Source organism: Pinus tabuliformis, chromosome 3_1 (genome assembly GCF_031772625.1).
Source record: "Pinus tabuliformis cultivar Carrire ecotype Pingquan chromosome 3_1, CPIR1, whole genome shotgun sequence".
NCBI lineage: Eukaryota > Viridiplantae > Streptophyta > Pinopsida > Pinales > Pinaceae > Pinus > Pinus tabuliformis.
The window spans coordinates 612,902,880-612,923,328 of record NC_142301.1 but is presented as its reverse complement, the minus strand read 5'-3'; the positions used below and the strand labels follow the sequence as shown (position 1 = coordinate 612,923,328).

The 20,449-nt window shown below is 38.1% G+C and overlaps 1 protein-coding gene across 1 annotated transcript; it reads left to right on the top strand.

Annotated features, from left to right (window-relative positions):
* The first annotated feature begins 14,311 nt into the window (after positions 1-14,311).
* Positions 14,312-15,073, top strand: LOC149188493 (uncharacterized). Its single transcript, XM_089409975.1, has one exon. It carries the CDS (start codon positions 14,312-14,314, stop codon positions 15,071-15,073), a length of 762 nt encoding a protein of 253 aa, XP_089266101.1.
* Positions 15,074-20,449: the final 5,376 nt, after the last annotated feature.

The window sequence follows — 20,449 nt, the reverse complement described above, 5'->3', positions numbered from 1 at the left end:
CTTGCATAGCAGTAAAGGCAGCTGAAATTTCAAAACAAGAGTGGGATCGATAATCCAGTGGAATCGCCATCTGACAAAGTGGAGTCGCCAGGTGAAAATAATGCAACCAATACAAATGCCTATTCCTTGTTCACCAACAAGAAATAGATCTAAAATTTATCGTTCCTCGGAGAAAGATTTTTACTTTGCTTCCCTAGCAACGGCGACAAATGTTGTAGTTGTTTCCTGTAGGCAGTCCTTGGCTGCAAAAACTACGCCAGGAAACCAACTCAACCAGCCTTTAGGTTCAAGTTGGCCCTTGAACCAAAGGGGGCTCCCTCAGTTGTTACGAGGCTTTGTTTAACGCTGTTCACTTATCATTGAACAACAACCTTTAAAGCATAATGGCCAGATTTATGATTTTAATTGGGGGTGGTTGGCGATCAATGATAATCCCTACTCATGATTTAAAGGCTCTCTCGCAAGGTTCCTTTTGAAAGTGTCAGCATCCAGCCTAACAAAACGACTTGATTTGTATAAGAGTTTGGTAGAAGAATGTAAGGAGATTCCTAATAATTGAGTAGCGAGACTAATTACTTGACCACTATGAAGATTTGGATGTGTGTAGAAGATTTCTACAGCCCAACAAAACAGATTTAAAGGGAAATAGAATGGTCAGACTGAAACCAATTCTAAGAGGAGCTATTTCAGACAAATAGCCTAATAAGCTAATCTCTTTTAATGGCGGATAGAAAGCACAAAACAAAAACCAGTTAAAGAGGAGTTATGATGAACAAACAGTCCAATAAACAAATCTCTTTCTAAAGATAATGATTTTGCAGACCTTCCTATAAACACTTTTATCATGTGTAGAAATAAGATATGAAAAACTGGAAAAACATACTCGAAGCACAAAATTCTGTCAAAACTAGAGCCGTAAGGCTTTCATTAGAAAAACTACAACAGAATCTTTATTACAGAGTTAAGATTTTTGGCATCAAAATCCCACCCTTATTACTTCAATTGATGAAGTATTTATATAGTTTATTACAAAATATCTTGATAAAAATATCAAGGGCTACTACAAACATCTGAAAACTGTATTACAAAAATAGAACACAAATAAAGGTAACTAAAACTATTTGAAGATTTTTGGTACTATCCTTGAGGATTTTTGTTGCTAAGAAGAGCAATTCAAATTTGTTTACAACTCATATTTGATGAGGTGGCCTCCAAGTCACTAACTGTCTTTGAGCATTTTCCTCCCGAAATCCTGCAGAATAGGGTCCATTCATGCCTTTGTATATCTCAATCCGAGATATTTCTGTAACAATTGAGAGAGGTTATTGTATATGAATATGTTCTTAAGATAAACCTCGCTCTGTTTCCCCAAATACGGCTTCAGCTGTTCACAATACTTTTTGCAAAAAGATGTCTAAAAATGAATTTACACAGTTTGAAAAATAGGCTGTGAAGATGTACTTGTATCTATGATTATGTAATAGCTGTGTAAAATATGAAGTAGGTTATTTTACTGTAGCATCTTAGGAACACAAACCTCCTTCAGTTTCTCAAGAGTCATCTTTTATTGACCAAAATCTGTTCTGCAAAAATATGACTAAACATGAAAAATATGGGAACATATGTCTTCAGAGTTTCTTTAAAATCTCCCAAACCATAAGAGCTATTACAAAACTGGGAGAGGTTTTTGTTAATAAGGATATTGGAAGAAGAAACCTCTTTCAATTTCTGAAAATAAATTCTCATGGGTTCGGAAACCATGTTTTAAATCAATGTGGTGTATAGGAAAAACATAGTTTCAATGACCATGAGACAAGCAATGGAACGGGAGCATTGTGGCGCAACGGGAAACTGACATGGTGAAGTTTTATTGGATGAAGGGCAGCAGATGGATGATGTGGCAGATGAAGTGGAATGAATGCAATGGATAGGAGAGCGGAGGTGGACGATGACGTAGGAGCAGCGGTAATGGAATAGATGTAAACCGCATTCGGGAGTAAGTCAAGGCGGTAAATGGTTTCAGGATTTTAAGTCCCGAAACACTAAAATGTGGAAAAGGTTGTTTATGATGGCGGTTTGGGAAACTGCCTATTTCGGACCCCCCCACCGCCGATAAAGTTCAGACGATGAATCAGAGCCGAAAAGGGTCGTGGGCCATTAGATGATGGAAGGGTGTGCAGGATGAGAGGCGAGGTGATGGGTGTTTAACACATTAGCGGAAATGGTGGTTGGGTCATGATTTTGAAGGTGGAGGTGATAGCTGTGGGTCCTAGTAATTAAATGGAACGGGATTTGGTAGGGTCGACAACTAAGGCTTGGCCCACTTAAACATAAAATTAATGTTTTAAATAAATTGTTTTAATAAAAAATATAAACTTATATATTTTTATTAAAAATAATTTATTTAAAAGTTAAAATTATATAAATAAGTTATCCGAAAGCATAAAATCTATATATGCCTCAGTATTTAACTCAGAAGGAATGGCAATTTCACACTGAAAGTTTAAAATTTTCAGTGTGTCAAAATATGTTACAACAAAGTGCAAAGTTAAAAGGAAAGTTTCCCAAAAATGATTCGCACAAATTAGAATGCAAAGTTAAATCCCCATAGTAAGGTGATAATTCTAGTTGAGAGATGGTGATTTGTGCAAGTGCAAAATTAAAAAGGAAATTTTCCTAAAAAGGATTCACGCACAAATAAGATTGCAAAGTTAAGTATCCATGCTAGAATCATTCACATAGGTATGTAGCCAAATAAATTCAATTGAAATTAATTTTGAAGAAAAAATACAAGAATAAGTATTTGCTCTGCAGCTCATGTACAATTGCCCCATTATCATACTTATATGACAAAATTGTGTGGTGCACATAATACGGCAGGGGAAGCAAACTGCTCTTGCTTGAGTGCTAGAGGTCCACTTATTACTAAAGATATAAAAATTTTGTCCTACCATTGATATGTAATGAATTCTAGCATCACCAGAAGCTGTGCTCTTAAATGGATTTCCATTCGTTTCCCAAGTTTGATTTATAGAATTGGATGTTGTTGTCACTGAAAACAAGTCATGATGCAGAGTCTCAGCTGAAATACTGAAAGATGATTGATGCTCAGGTTGGGTTGCATAAATCTCAATGTCCAAGCATTCATCTAGTTCACATTTAGGTTGATATTTTTCCCAATTGACAGCTTCTAAGTTGACACTATACATTTCTTTTGTAAATGGAAGCTCTTGGATAGAGGAGCTATTACAGAAGTCTGATTTTGACAAACATTTCCCTGAAGTTGGAGAGTTACCTCTGGAACATTTCACAACAATCCACTGACCATGAGTGCTTGTGATCTGATTAGACCTGTTAGCAACATCATCAAATGCTGCAATTAGATATGGTGGTTACTTTTGCAACTGGAATCAAACAGATTCCAGTTACATGTGTGGTTACTTTGTAAGTACTCAGTAGCTCCATTCATATCCCTCTCCGTGCACTTCACAATATTGTTCTCAAACTCTCGGCCTTCCTGAAATAGCGAACCACCAAGTTGAACCAGTGCCGCTGATGCCTTGCAAACCGAAAAAAGATATCATCATCCAACAAAGTAAAACACACGTGGTTGTTCCAGCAACAGAACACATTTCTATTGCTAGTACCAATAAAAATCAACAATGAGGCGTGTACCTCAATTGCAATTTTCGGAGTTAGAGGCCCAACTGAACCAACACTACGAAGCTTACTGGCGCTAACAACCTGCAGAACAACTGATCTTTGAGAACAAGCATTGAGCTTATAATAGGCTACATAAATTCAATCTTGCAAGAGATTGGGGAACAACCTTTATTTGCATCTGCAGAAGTTTGACATACTCAATTATTTCATCCAGCATCAATGTTCTGTCCATCTGCATATATAACATCAAATTTAGCAATCGTTCCATCAATGTAATGTAAAGAACAATAATTTACAAAATCAAAAGAACTTAAAACAACACGGTATCTTGGATTCTTATCGCTCACCAACATATTATTTTCTTTCTTTCTTTGTAAAAACCCTAAAGGTTTTCAAGATCCTAGTAGTAGAAGCCACAGTGTTCATACACCAAAAAGGTAGGAATTACATTTGGAGACCTTCGATCAATCATGGCAGGGTATTACAATCATGGATAAATCAGGGTATGCTATTACCATCACGAATTTGTTATTCTATTACTCATATAAAACAAGAATAGTTAAAAAAACAATCACTAAATTAATATGTCATTTAGGATTCAGGAATGCCTCTTTTGCTATACCTCATTTAGGAATGCCTCTTTTGCTACACCTCATTTAGGAATGCCTCTTTTACTATACCTTATTAGCATTTGGAACAAGCTCTTGCAACACTTTCAAGTTTTGTCCAATTCTCTCTCCGCGTTCCTGCCAGATAATTAGAAAAAGGTCAAAACTGTCTCGATAGTACTAAAAGATTTGAAACGGAAAAGGAGTTTCAGAACGAAAAATAGAATATTTTCTCACCCGTTCAGCTACATTGTGAGGATAAAAGGTTTCTTCTACCATTGATATGTAATGAATTCCAGCATCACTAGAAGTTGTGCTCTCAAATGGATTTCCATTCATTTCCCAAGTTTCATTTATAGAATTAGATGTTGTTGTCACTGAACGGGTATTGAAAGAGTCATGATGCAGAGTCTCAGCTGAAATACTGAAAGATGATTGAAGCTCAGGTTGGGCTGCAGAAATCTCAACGTCGAAGCATTTATCTAGTTCACATCTAGGCTAAGATTTTTCGCAATTGACAGCTTCTAAGTTGGCATTATACATTTCTTTTGTAAATGGAAGCTCTTGGACAGAGGAGCCATTACAAAAGTCTGATTTTGACAGAGGTTTCCCTGAAGTTGGAGAGTTACCTCTAGAATATTTCACAACAATCCACTGACCATGAGTGCTTGTGATCCAATTAGACTTGTTAGCAACATCATCAAATATTGCAACTAGATATGGTGTTTACCTGTGCAACTGGAATCAAACAGATTCCAGTTACCTATTTGGTTACTTTGTAAGTACTTCGTAGCTCCATTCACATCCCTCTCCATGTACTTCACAATATTGTTCTCAAACTCTCGGCTTTCCTTAAATAGCGAGCCACCAGGTTGAACCAGTGTTGATGATGCCTTGCAAATCGAAAAAAGATAGCATCATCCAACAAAGTAAAATACACGTGGCTGTTCCAGTAACAGAACACATTTCTATTGCTAGTACCGATAAAAATCAACAATGAGGCGTGTACCTCAACTACAACATTTTGGAGTTAGAGGCCCAACTGAGCCAACACTACCAAGCTTACTGGTGCTCACAACCTGTAGAACAACTGAGCTTTGAGAACAAGCACTTAGCTTATAATAGGCTGCAGAAATTCAATCTTGCAAGAGATTGGGGAACAACCTTTATTTGCATCTGCAGAAGTTTGACATACTCAATTATTTCATCCAGCATCGATGCTCTGTCAGTCTACATATATAACAACAAATTTAGCAATCGTTCCATCAATGTAATGTAAAGATCAATAATTTACAAAATCAAAAGAACTTAAAACAACACAGTAAATTGGATTCTTATTGATCACCAACGTATTATTTTCTTTCTTTCTTTATCAAAACCCTAAAGGTTGTCAAGAGCCTAGTAGTAGAAGCCACAGTGTTCATCCGCAAAAAAGGTAGGAATTACTTTTGGAGACCATCAATGAATCATGGCAGGGTATTACAATCACAGATAAATCAGGGTATGCTATTACCATCACGTATTTGCTATTCTATTACTCATATAAAAGAGGAATAGTTAAAAATACAATCACTAAATTAATACATCATTTAAGAATACCTCTTTTGCTATACCTCATTTAGGAATGCCTCTTTTACCTCTGCAACTCATGTACAATTGCCCCATTATCATACTTATATGACAAAATTGTGTGGTGCACATAATACCGCAGGGGAAGCAAACTACTCCTACCTGAGTGCTAGAGGTCCACTTATTACTAAAGATATAAAAAGTTTGTCCTATCATTGATATGTAATGAATTCCAGCATCACCAGAAGTTGTGCTCTCAAATGGATTTCCATTCGTTTCCCAAGTCTCATTTATAGAATTGTATGTTATTGTCATTGAAAACAAGTCATGATGCAGAGTCTCAGTTGAAATACTGAAAGATGATTGATGCTTAGGTTGGGCTGCAGAAATCTCAATGTCCAAGCATTCATCTAGTTCACATCTAGGCTGAGATTTTTCCCAATTGACAGCTTCTAAGTTGGCACTATACATTTCTTTTGTAAATGGAAGCACTTGGACAGAGGAGCCATTATATAAGTATGATTTGACAGAGGTTTCCCTGAAGTTGGAGATTTACCTATGGAAGATTTCACAACAATTCACTGACCATGAGTGCTTGTGATCCAATTAGACCTGTTAGCAACATCATCAAATGCTGCGATTAGATATGGTGGTTACCTGTGCAACTAGAATCAAACAAATTCCAGCTACAAGTGTGGTTACTTTGTAAACACTTCATAGCTCCATTCATATCCCTCTCCATGTACTTCACAAAATTGTTCTCAAACTCTCGACCTTCCTTAAATAGCGAGCCACCAAGTTGAACGAGAGTCGTTGATGCCTTGCAAACTGAAAAAATATAGCATCAACCAACAAAGTAAAATACACGTGGTTGTTCCAGTAATTTCTATTACTAGTACCAGTAAAAATCAACAATGAGGTGTGTACCTTAGCTGCAACATTTGGAGTTAGAGGCCCAACTGAACCAACACTGCCAACCTTACTAGCGCTCACAACTTGCAGAATAGCTAAGATTTGAGAACAAGCATTGAGCTTATAATAGGCTACAGAAATTCAATATTGCAAGAGATTGGAGAACAACCTTTATTTGCATCTACAGAAGTTTGACATACTCAATTATTTCATCCAGCATCGATGCTTTGTCCGTCTGCATATATAATAACAAATTTAGAAATCGTTCCATCAATGTAATGTAAAGAACAATAATTTACAAAATCAAAAGAACTTAAAACAACACAGTACCTTGGATTCTTATCGATCACTAACATATTATTTTTTTTTCTTTCTTTGTGAAAACTGTAAAGGTTGTCAAGAGCCTAGTAGTAGAAGCCACAATGTTCATCCACAAAAAAGGTAGGAATTAAATTTGGAGACCATCGATCAATCATGGCAGGGTATGACAATCACGGATAAATCAGTGTATGCTATTACCATCATAGATTTGCTATTCTATTACTCATATAAAACAGGAATAGTTAAAAAAAAATCACTAAATCAATACGTCATTTAGGAATGCCTCTTTTGCTATACCTCATTTAGGAATGCCTCTTTTACTGTGCCTTATTATCATTTGGAACAAGCTCCTACAACGCTTTCAAGTTTTGTCCAATTCTCTCTCTGCGTTCCTGCTAGATAATTAGAAAAAAAGTCAAAACATCTTAAGAGTACTAAAATATTTGAAACAAAAAAGGACTTTCAGAACGAAAAATAGAATATTTTCTTACCTGTTCAGCTACACTGTGAGGATAAAAAGTTTCTCCTACCATTGATATGTAATGAATTCTAGCATCACCATAAGTTGTAATCTCAAATGGATTTCCATTCGTTTCCCAAGTTTCATTTATAGAATTGGATGTTGTCACTGAAAACAAGTCATGATGTCAAGTCTTAGCTAAAATATTGAAAGCTGATTGATGCTCAGGTTGGGCTACAGAAATCTCAACGCCCAAGCATTCATCTAGTTCACATCTAGGCTGAGATTTTTCCCAATTGACAGCTTCTAAGTTGGCACTATACATTTATTTTGTAAATGGAAGCTCTTGGACAGAGGAGCCATTACAGAGGTTTGATTTTGACATAATTTTCCCTGAAGTTGGAGATTCACCTCTGGAATATTTCACAACAATCCATTGATCATGAGTGCTTGTGATCCAATTAGACCTATTAGCAACATCATCAAATGTTGCAATTAGATATGGTGGTTACCTGTGAAACTGGAATCAAACAGATTCCAGTTACCTATGTGGTTACATTGTAAGTACTCTGTAGCTCCATTCATATCCCTCCCCATGTACTTCACAATATTTTTATCAAACTCTCGGCCTTGCTTAAATAGCAAGCCACGAGCTTGAACCACAGTCGTTGATGCCTTGTAAACTGGATAAAAGGTAGCATCAGCCAACAAAGTAAAACACGCATGGTTGTTCAAGTAACAGAACACATTGCTATTGCTAGTACCAGTAAAAATCAACAATTAGATGTGTACCTCAGCTGCAACATTCAGAGTTAGAGGCCCAACTTAACCAACAATGCCAAGCTTACTGGCGTTCACAACCTGTAGAACAACTGAGCTTTGAGAACAAGAACTAAGCTTATAATAGGTTGCAGAAATTCAATCTTGCAAGAGATTGGGAAACAACCATTATTTTCATCTGCAGAAATTTGACATACTAAATTATTTCATCCAGCATCGATGCTCTGTTCTTCTGCATATATAACAGCAAATTCAGCAATTTATCCATCAATGTAATGTAAAGAACAATAATATACAAAATCAAAAGAACTTAAAACAACACAGTACCTTGGATTCTTATCAATCACCAACATATTATTTTCTTTCTTTCTTTGTGAAAACCCTAAAGGTTTTCAAGAACCTAGTAGTAGAAGCCATAGTGTTCATACACAAAAAAGGTAAGAATTACATTTGGAGTCCATCGATCAATCATGGCAGGGTATTACAATCACGAATAAATCAGGGTATGTTATTACTGTCATGTATTTGCTATTCTATTGCTCATATAAAACAAGAATAGTTAGAAACACAATCACTAAATTAATATGTCATTTAGGAATGCCTCTTTTGCTATACCTCATTTAGGAATGCCTCTTTTACTGTACCTTATTAGCATTTGGAACAAGCTCCTGCAACACTTTCAAGTTTTGTCCAATTCTCTCTCTCTGTTCCTGCCAGATAATTAGAAAAAAGGTCAAAACCGTCTCGAGAGTACTAAAAGATTTGAAACAGAAAAGGAGTTTCAGAATGAAAAATAGAATATTTTCTCACCCGTTCAGCTACACTGTGAGGATCCGTAGCTTGACCTCGACCAGCCCTTACACGTATCCTTGGAGCTCCATTCAAAGCTTCTCCACCAGTTGACCTGTCAACATCACCCATGTCTTGCAAATGATTTCCGATATGTTGTTTCCAGCGATAGACTTACAGAGCTTCTGTATCACAAGCTACCCAAGACAGTTCTCTTCTTACAGAGCTTCTGTATCACAAGCTAGAAGACTCCAAACCGGTTAAAATGGGAAAGTTTCCTAAACCCTCACAGAGAGAAAGTCATTTCCGGATCTCAGAGGTAAGGCAACCCCATGAAAGTATTAAAACCCCAACTTCAAAAATCAAATTGATGGTAATTCCAATACCCTTGTCAAATAAACAATTACCATTGCTGCAAAAATACGAATGGAAGAGTAAGGCGAGTGGGGAAAGAACTAAGTGTTCTTACCACCTTAACAATGACAAGGAGGAAGTATGCACCTGTGAGAAAATATCGATAGGTAGAGTCTTCTAGTAGCAGCCATGTCCACGAGACTTATCTGGAGAGATCTGACGAGGGGTATCGACATTCAAGCATATCGAGACATGCATATTCTGTGTTTTCAGAATTATCTGGACCTTGGAACCCTTCCATCCGGAAGCACGAGGAAGCACCAGGAACACTGAGGGTTTGGGGTTGCGGTGGGGTGGGTGGTTACCCTAAGCAAAGAAGGTATTCACCCTGAACTTCTCTCCAGCAAACACGACTGGATATTCACGCGCACAACCTACCAGCTAACCAAAATTAAATAAATTTTTAATTAACTAATTTTATATTAGAGGTTTTTTTAATGTTTATAATTAAATTGGACGGCAGACCATTGTTTAATCATCTAACAATGGATGTGATGGTCAGGATTAGGACAGAAAGGCAGCTGGGGGTGTTGATTTCAGAGGGGAATGCCTTACGGTGTAATTAGTAATTAAGTTACTTATGAAAAATTAACATTATCTCTATGGAAGATATGAGGAATTACGAACCTTAGTAACTCTCTTTTCACCATACAGTTATCAGTTAGGAGCAGTTATTCCTTCACCTCCTCTTCCTCCAAGAAAATGGAGGAGAGGGAAAGGAAAAGGGGTTGGGAAATAGAGCGAGGATTCCTTGAGCTGAATGGGATTTTAGTGGGAAAACCTATTGATATAAGCTTCCCTGGTAGAAGAAAGTGTTTGCAGGCTGGACTTGGGGTCCTGAGGACGAGACAAATTAACCGCTACCTTGAGAAACTGTTCTGAAGGAATTGAGGAGCTTGGGGGGAGAACATTGGACGTAATCACCAAATTCTCATTGGAAGGGTGGAGAGGTAATTTCATCTGTGAAGGACTAATCTTCCAACAACAAATAAGTAACAAATGCATAGCCTGTTAAATTTAGTGACTGTGGTATGAAGTATGTTAGGAGGAGTTCTTCCTATAGTAAGAAATATATTTTTATGCTTGCTTAAATTCTTGCATTTAATCTAGATAATTACCTTTAAATGGTATAATGACTTAAATGCAGTTAAGGAAATAGTAGAAGACAAGCAATTTTCTGCGAAGGAATGAAATTATGTAAAACTGTTTACTATTGAAATTATTTTGACAAGAAGAAAGATTGTCTTGAAAAACACCCAGAACTATGAAAATTGTTGTTATCGAAATTTCTTTCTAACACGAAACAAGACCATATTAATTATGTAAAATTGCTATATACTAAAACTTCTTTCTGGGTAAATTTTTATTAAAGACCGCATAAAGATTGTGTAAATTCACTACATTACAAAAAAAATTACATGTGAGAAAATAAAGATTGTTTGGAAATGTACGCAAGATTGTTCTACAGAAAAGAAAGCGTGAATAACTAATTAGGAAAGTTCCCATATAAAAGAAGGATAATAACTGATTATTGACGTGTCAATAACTCATTGGGAAAGTTCCAAGATAAAAGAAGGATAATAACTGATTGTTGACGTGTGAATAACTAATTGGGAAAGTTCCCAGATAAAATAAGGATAATAACTGATTGTTGTGAACATCTTGCTCAATAATCTCCTCAAGTTCTTGAAAGAGGAATCATTTTCACTGTTTCGTAAGAGATAAAAACCATAATTTAAATGCAACCCAAGAATGGGTAAGGAGCAGTAGATACATTTAAGGGCTAGCAATAAAAGAAAGGAAAATATTGAAATAGGAAAGCAACTCAGTCAACTTCGAAAGAGAAATTCATTTTGTTCCAAAAATTCAAGAAACCTTGATTGAGGGTTTAACATTGCTCAGGAATAGAAGTAAAAGAACGACTATTCTACTCCAGATTTATTCCTTGACCAGTCTTGTTGGGACACCAAGGAAGCAGTTCTGGGTGACTAAATGTCTTATACTTAATAGAAGGGTTAACGAAAAACAACTATATAATTTAAGCATGCAGCACCAGACAGTCTAGCTAAGACGATATCTTCTATTAAGTAATCTATAGGAAACCAAATGCTAACATGAATCGTGAATAAGCACCTGTTAATTTGCTAATAAATTATATGTCGAATGAATCAAGTTACAGAGCTGCTTGTAAGTATTGAATCTTTAGCATTATATGGAAACTAGATTATTAACATTAAAAATGGCAACTTAATCATTTCATGGTAAAAAAGTAATTGAATCATTAACGTTTTAAAGAAACCGAGCGGACAAACCAAGTCCTTGGCTAGTAATAAGTCCACTAAGGAATTAACAGAAGAATTAACAGGGGTTGAGTCCCTTTTTCTTCGGTGCTAGAGGCATCTGAGGTCGTAACAGTTGCAAGACCACGGACAGAGGTAAGAAGCTGAGTATCAGTTAAGAAAACGAGAAATCACTTGAATCACCTGGCCGCCCACGAACCACGAATGAGAGATGGTGGTTGGTCCATCTACCTCGGGAGGCTCAAGGCCTGCTACAAGGCTCCGAGGCTCAATCAGTGAGTGATTCCTTCTACCCTTCCAGATTGATGGAGCGAAATGCAATACGGCTGGTGCGATAAGGCTGGTCCGATAAGCGAGGGTCCATAAGCGAGTATGCCTCGACCCATGAGCTGGACTGAATCGTTCCCCTTGCGATTATCCCACTTCAACTTGACAGATACTCAAATGTAAGAGGTGCATGTAAATGTAATCATAGCAGTATCAAAACAAGACATTGTAACATAATAAACCTCACCTACATCTGAAGGCAGAATTCAAGTAGCAGCGAGTAAGGTATGGATGCTACAGCAATTGGATTGAATTCTTTGGTGGAACTCGTTGCATAATAAAGCCAAAGAGCCAAAGCCCATCTACCAGAACGCAACCGCAACTGAGATAGGGTTTGAAGAGCGATGCTCCAGGGTCTGGCTATGAACAAATATCCAAGCGAGGAGAGCAAGTTACCTGGTGGTTAGCCATAGCCCCTCGGATCAATGACAACCGCCGGATCACAAATTTTCCATCAACAGTGTTGAGAAATACCATTTGGCAACCAGAGAGGGTGAACCCCTGGCAGTTGGCAGCGTTAGATAACGGTCCAGCTGGGTGATTTAACCAAAGTTAAATGTGTTGCAGGCACGTACAGGCCATGAAGCGAAGGGAGGTCACCACCTCGAGAAAATCGACTAGAATGTACATATATAATAAATTGAATTTCATTGTAATATGTCGGTGGAAATTAATGTGTTGGTGCAGTGGTATCAATGCAGATCTTATGGGCAATGGTATTTAAACCATAATATTTTTACCTTAGTGTGCATACATTAATTCTTTCATACCTTAAGTTATATTTCGAATAATGTGCAGATGGAGTTATTATATGTTCCATTAATTTTTTATTATTATTATCACAAGTATTGAGTGATTGAATATGCTACAATTGGTATTAGAGCCCTCAGGTTACTACACCGAGGCCTGAGTGGTTGAGCATTGAATAACAAAATAATTATGGTACACAGAGAAGAAGCAGGTGCAAGATGAGACAAGGAGTAGGATCCACCCCTTCACGAGGTACTGTCAGACATAAATCAAAGGTGCAGGTACAGTTGGGTGAGGCAAATCAGAATACAAATGTTGTGTTAATAGAAACAGTCGAGTAGAGTAGCTTTGAGCAAAGATGCAGAGTTTGCGAGCGAATAATGAAAGATTATGTTTAGAGCAAGAAAAAATTATGAAAATCCTTTTAGATAGGTAGAATCGGAGAAATCCAAACCCCAGCTAGGATGAAGAAAACAGGACTAAGTCACATAGACAGTAGGAGCAACGCCTGGAGTCTGAAGGGGGACAAGCTGGTAATGAAGAAGAATCTGATAACGTCTCTGGTAAGAAGGGAACAAAAAGGTAGAAAACTGAACTCCAAGGGGAGTTCAAAAATATCAAGCCATCGGTATATAATGGAGAGGCCAAAGAAGCGGCAGAGGCCTGGTTAATTAACATGAATAAATACTTCCATATATATGAATATGATGGCAATTTGAGATCAAGGTTAGAAATTTATCAGTTGTAGGGCAAGGCCACCCTGTGGTGGGAAGAAATCAAAACAGTCAAAGAAATTAATGAGCAGGAGGTCACGTGGGAACAATTTCAGAAGCATTTTAAGGACAGATATTTGACTGAGTGGTTCTATGATGATAAGGCAAAAGAGTTTCATGACTTAAAACTAGGACAAAAGTCTATGGATGTGTTTATAGCCAAGTTCACTTCATTATTAAGATATGTCCACTACATCCGCGAAGAGAAGGCTAAAGTCTAGCACTTTATTAGCAGTTTACCTGTCTACATGAAAGAGAAACTAGAATTTGACAACCCTAAAACAATGGATGAAGTGGTCTGAAAGGATTGGGTCTGTTATCATCAAATGAAGCAAAAGGGCGAAGGTAATAAAATTTGGACAGGTAAAAAAGGTCAGAAAAAATTTACAGCCAATAAAAATGTGAAAAATGCTAGTACCAAGTATCTAGGATGGAAGGGACCAAATGGATCTGCTAACATGAATCAGCATAGGTATAGATCTCAAAATGAAGTGAAGCATCAAGCAAGTTGGAATATGGTCAGGTTCCTAAACCTCCTTTATAGTGTTGGGGTTGTGGGGAACCAACCATTACTACAAAAATTATCCCCATAGAGCGAGATCAGAACCAATTGCAAATATTCAAGAAGCTTCTACTATCGGTGACATGGCGTGGAACATACCCCAGATTAACGTAGCATTGGAAGATTTCCAGGCAGAATATCAACCCTCGATGGTGGAACTCAAAGGTAAAATATCCAATCACCCTGTTTACATTTTAATAGATCTGGGTGCAATCTTAAGCTATGTTAGCCCAAGAATAGTTGAATTGTGCCATTTGAAAAGTGTAAAGTTTAAAATTTCGTCGCTGGTCCAACTAGCCACAAGAGATAAAAGAAGAATTAATGAAAAAATAGAAGTCTATGTAATTGAATTGGTAGGACAGCAGGTTAAGACAAATTTAAATGTACTGTCGTTAGGTTCGTATGACATGTTGATAGGCATGGAATGGCTGGAACAACAATGGACCTTAGTAGAATGTAAAGATAAGACAATTAATTTCTTGTCCAACGATGGCACCAGAGTAGAAATTCAGGGTTTAAGAAGGGAAGTTAAGTTACGTCCCATTGCAACCCACCAGCTAGCAAGATACATGCGTAAAGGTTGTCAAATCTGTGCAGTTCAAGTAGGGTACACAAATTCTAAAGATAAATTGTTCGCCTTAGATAAAATACCAGTGGTTCAAGAATTTAAATATGTCTTTCAGGAAGATATTCTTGCATTACCACCCAAAAGAAAACTTGATTTTACCATAGAGTTGGTCCCTGGAGCTGCCCCAATTTCCAAAGCTCCTTACAGAATGAGTGTTCCTGAGTTAACAAAATTAAAAATGCAGCTCCAAGAGATGTTGGATAAGGGTTATATTTGACCCAGCGTATCCCCTTGGGGAGCCTCGGTTTTATTTGCGAGGAAGAAAGATGGTACTTCACGGTTGTGCATAGATTTCAGACAACTAAACAAGTTAACAAATAAGAATAAGTACCCCTTACTTCGAATTGATGATCTCTTCGATCAAGTTAAAGGTGTTGTAGTATTTTCAAAAATTGATTTATGATCGGGATATCATCATATCTGAATTAAAGATGAAGACATATATAAAACTGTGTTTAGAACACACTATGGCCATTATGTGTTTGTAGTTTTACCATTCGACTCACTAATGCTCCAACAACGTTCATGAGTATGATGAATGGGATTTTCCACCCCTTTCTTGATAAATTCGTTCTTATATTTATTGATGACATCCTGGTGTCTTCCAGGAGTATGGAGGAACATAAAGAACACCTTCAGACGGTGTTACAAACCTTAAGAGGAAACCAACGTTATGCCAAATTTAGCAAATTTGATTTCTTCAAGGATCAAATCTAGTATCTGGGACATATTATTTCCTCTAAAGGCATAGCGGTGGATCCAGAGAAAATCAAGACCATCATGGACTAGCCTGTTCCAACAAAAGTGGCAGATATACGTTCATTTATGTGTTGAGAAATGGCAACAAGAAATTCCAGTTTAATTTGTCCTTGAATTAAACTGTGAATTAAAATAAAATTCTTTTCTCATAGCAATTTGAAAATATTTAATTAATTTAATTAATTTAGGAAATTTGAATTGGAAGTATTTTAGAAGACATGTATATGTTCTCCCTAACTTATAGGAGTTAAAGATGAGTTGTAATTAGTTAACTCAGTTTATTGAGTTAAGTCCAGTTAAATTAGTTCCAATCAGTTTCAGGAACTAATACTGAGTAAACAGTCAGTGGGGACACTAGTGACCTAATTAGTGCTACTCTAGTTAACTAAAGATTCCACCATCAGAAACTCATGCATGTCGATTATGAGAAAGACCCAATTGAGACTAGAGTGCAAGGACAGTGTACTATTTTTTTAAGATTTTTCTGAGTTGCACTGACAGTGCATGCAATCAGGAACTGATCCTTGAGGGATTGTACTATTTTTAGAGGCTTTATTTCCCTTTAAATACAAGTTATTCTTCATAGGAATTACACATTTGAATAGAGACTTGGAGAGCTTTTGAATTGGCTAAGCTTTGGCCTTGAGCTTGCTTATGAGTTGGAGATTGAATTTGTTGAGTGTTGGGATTGTTCTAGTGGGAACAAGCATTGTAATTTCATCTTGATTTTCCTGATTAATACAAAGCGGATAGTGGGGCTTTGAGCTTTTTCTTTCCCTGGATATTCATTGTGTTATGTGCCTTTGATTTTCTTCCTCTATTGATTATTATTTGCTCAATGTTTATGGGCTTCCACTGTAAAGAGTAGAATTAGATTCTTGTCTCTTGTTTTAGTAGATTACATGAGCTTGTGAATCTACAGGTTTTTCTACATGGTATCGGAGCAAGATTGTTTTTTGGGTCGAGAGTTTGCAGAGAATTTCTGTGAAAAATTTCCGAAAACAAATTTTAGATTTGGATTCCTTGGGAGAAGATACGGAAATTCAAAAAAACAATATGTCAAATCAGATTTCAGATGAGGGAGATATTGCTGATTTAAAATCATATCTCTAGAGGAGATTTCGAAGTTTCAAGTTTCTGGGTTACATGTGAAAGTCGAATTTGCATACATACTTCAAGATTGATAGATGGCGTTCCATGGGTTGAGGCTTGAGTATGCCTTGGAAGGAAGATCAAATTTTATAGCCTGGAGGGACAAGATGGAGGTTGTGCTAGAAGATAATGGCTTGAAGGAATTCATTGATCAAGAAGTCCCCAAGCCAACAGCTATAGATGCACAGAACTTGGCCGAATGGAAGAAGTGTGTGGTGAAGGCAAGGTGATAATCCTTGAGGGAGTTCAAGACCACATTGTCTCGAGTCTCCATAGCAAGGAAACTCTGCATGCTATGTGGAAAAAATTGACGAACTTGTATCAGAATAGCAGTGATTAAAGGAAGTTGACACTGAAGGATAAACTTCGTAAAATCAAGATGGAGAAAGGCGAGACCATTCCAAAGTACTTGACCAAGTTCACTCAAAGTCAGGATGAACTTGGAAGTGTTCGAATCACAGTTTCCGAGGAGGATATGGTGAGCCTTTCTCTTCTTGGACTCCCAAAGAGTTGGCATAGTTATCAGGACTCTGTCAATGGTCGGGAGAAGCTGCCAGATTGGGAATGACTATGGCCAGATTTGGTGCAGGATGAGATCGGGAGGAACACCAGGGATGGCTCTTCATCAAAGACTGATGATGAAGAGAACTTTGCCTTAGTGATTAAGGCAAGGAAGGAGAAAGGTAAAATTTCTCATTCCAAATCAGATTCTGATCATGGAGGTAAGAAGGACATGACGAAAGTTAAATTCTTTCATTGTCACAAGATGGGTGACTTTGCTACAAATTGTCCATTGAATAAGTCCAAGGAAAAGTCCTCAAGAGGAGCGGTGGGTGAGGCTTTGGCCTCCCAATTAGAAGTTGACTTTTCCCTCATTGCATGCATGGTGTCTTCAATGATGGGAAGTGTCTGGTACTTAGACAGTGGAGCTTCTTTCCACATGACTAGCTACAGAGAGTTATTCAGTGAACTGGAGGAGAAGGATCTCAAGATGCATATCGAGATGGGTGATGATGGTAAGTATAGTGTTACTGGTATGGGCACTATTAATTTTTAGAGGGAGCATTTAGCTCCACTCACCTTGAAGAATGTTATGCATGTACCTAGACTAACGAAGAACTTGGTATCCATTGCCATGCTTGAGGATAGAGGCTATGATGTGATCTTTTCGAAAGAAAAGGCGTTCCTTCGACAGATAGCCACGGGTCAAGTAAAGAAGATAGGGATTCGAGCTCATAATCTCTATAAGATAGAGGTAGAGGATTGTATTTCTTTGAATTCAAAAGCAGAAAAGATGTTGAGCCGAGATGCCGGCAAGTTCTGGCACAGGCTATTGGGCCACTTGCATCATGGGGCTTTGAAGATATTGCAACAAATCTCTACCGATCTTCCCAAAGGTACGCTTGAGAAAGTTGATACATGCAAGCGTTGTACTTTTGGAAAATACACTAAGTCTTCCTTTGGAGATAGAGATAGTCGAGCAGAGTCTATTTTGGAAAGAGTCCATTCAGATGTGTGTGGACCATTCTCGACAATATCCACCGCAAAACACATGTATTATGTTATATTTGTAGATGATTATTCTCGTAAATGCTGGATATTTTTCATGTAGAGAAAGGATCAAACATTCACAAAGTTTTGTGAATTCAAAGCATTGGTTAAGAAAGATTCAGGTAAGAAGGTTAAAGCTCTATGGAGTGATAACGGTGGAGAAGATATCTCAAATGAGTTTAAGAACTTCTGTGTAGCGGAAGGGATTAAACGAGAGTTGACGGCACCTCATAACCCTCAACAGAATGGGGTTGTCGAGAGGAAGAACAGGAGCATAGTAGGGGCAGCAAGGGCAATGTTGCATGATCAGGGCCTACCACTACACTTGTGGGTTGAGGCATGCAACACAATGGTTTATGTTCAGAACCATAGTTCACATTGGATACTTGAGATTAAAACACCAGAGGAAGCTTATTCCGGTAAGAGGCCAGATGTTGGTCACTTCAGGATTTTTGGGTCATCGGTTTATTGCCATGTGACCAAAGATGCACGGAAGAAGCTTGAGCCAACAATAGAGTTAGGGATCTTTGTGGGGTACACTGATACTCCCCAAAACTATTGGGTGTACATGCAAACCAGTTGGATGACAGTGGTTTGCAGGGATGTCAAGTTTGATGAGGAGAAGGCCATGTGAGTATCCCTTGAGAGGGAGCTTGAGCTACATGCGGAGGAGGAACTTTCAGTTCCTAAGGTTGAGGAGCTTCACATTGATGTGGAGCAGCCACATGTGGAGGATCCGGGAGTGGAGACATCCACTCATGCAAAGTCTTCCAGAGAGGGAAGAAAGTGCACTAGAGAGGCTGACAGATTCTTGGATGATGCACGGGAGAATGTGGGAGCACCCTCTTCTCAACACAGAAAGAGGAGGTCACCAGAGAGGTACATTGCATACATGGCACTTATGGGTGCATGTGTTGTGACAGATCCATCTTCCTTTCAAGAAGTAGTGCAACAGCTAGTCTGGGTTGATGCGATGGTGGAGGAGTATGACTCCATAATTCGAAACAATGTTTGGGATGTGGTGTCGAGACCAAAGGACAAGTAAGTTGTGATCTCCCGTTGGCTTTACAAGGTAAAGCAAGTTGCAGATGGTAGTGTGGAGAAGCATAAGGCCAGATTTGTGGCCCATGGATTTTCACAAGTAGAGGGGATTAACTATGATGAGACCTTTTCTCCTATTGCAAGGTACTCGTCAATCAGATCTATTTTGGCACTATCAGAACAGATGGGTTGGAAAATCCATCAGATGGATTTGAAGGCTGCCTTCCTCAATGGCATGATTGAGGAAAAGGTGTACATAGAGCAACCCGAAGGTTTTGAAACCTTGTACCGTGAATCACATGTGTGCCGACTAAACATAGCATTGTATGGGCTGAAGAAAGCACCCCGTGCTTGGTACACCAGGATAGATAGCTACTTCATTGGGTTGGGCTTCTCAAAGAGTGAAGTAGATGCAAACTTGTATCACATAGTGGTGGAAGGTAAGTTGTTGATCATTGTACTTTATGTATATGATCTCATACTGACAGGTGATGAGAAGCTCATCAAATCTTGCAAAGAGGACCTTGCAAGAGAGTTTGAGATGAAGGACATGGGGCTCATGCATTACTTTCTCGGCATGGAGGTATGGCAGGGACATGGGAAGTTGTTTGCTTCTCAAGGCAAGTATGCCAATGAGATACTCAGGAGATTCTGCATGGAGAGCGGTAAACTCATGGAGACTCCTCTAGCTAGTAACTAGAGGAAGGAGGATTTACTTCAAGAGAAGTAGTGGAGGCTACTGTTTACAGGAAGCTTGTGGGTTCACTCATGTATTTGGTAAACACACGACCAGATATGTGTTATGCAGTTAACCAACTTAGTCAAGCGATGGTTAGGCCTACCGAGCTATATTGGAAGGTGACAAAGCATGTATTGAGATACCTCAGAGGCACTACTCAGTTTTGGTTGTGGTATAGATGGATAGCGGGAGTGAAGCTTCAAGGCTTTACCGATGTAGATTGGACAGAGAGTCCATCTGACAGGAAGAGCACATCAGGAGGGATCTTTAGTATTGGTTCAGCTGCAGTGTCTTTGTACAGCAGGAAACAGAGATCAGTTGCACTCAGTTTGGCAGAGGGAGAGTACATGG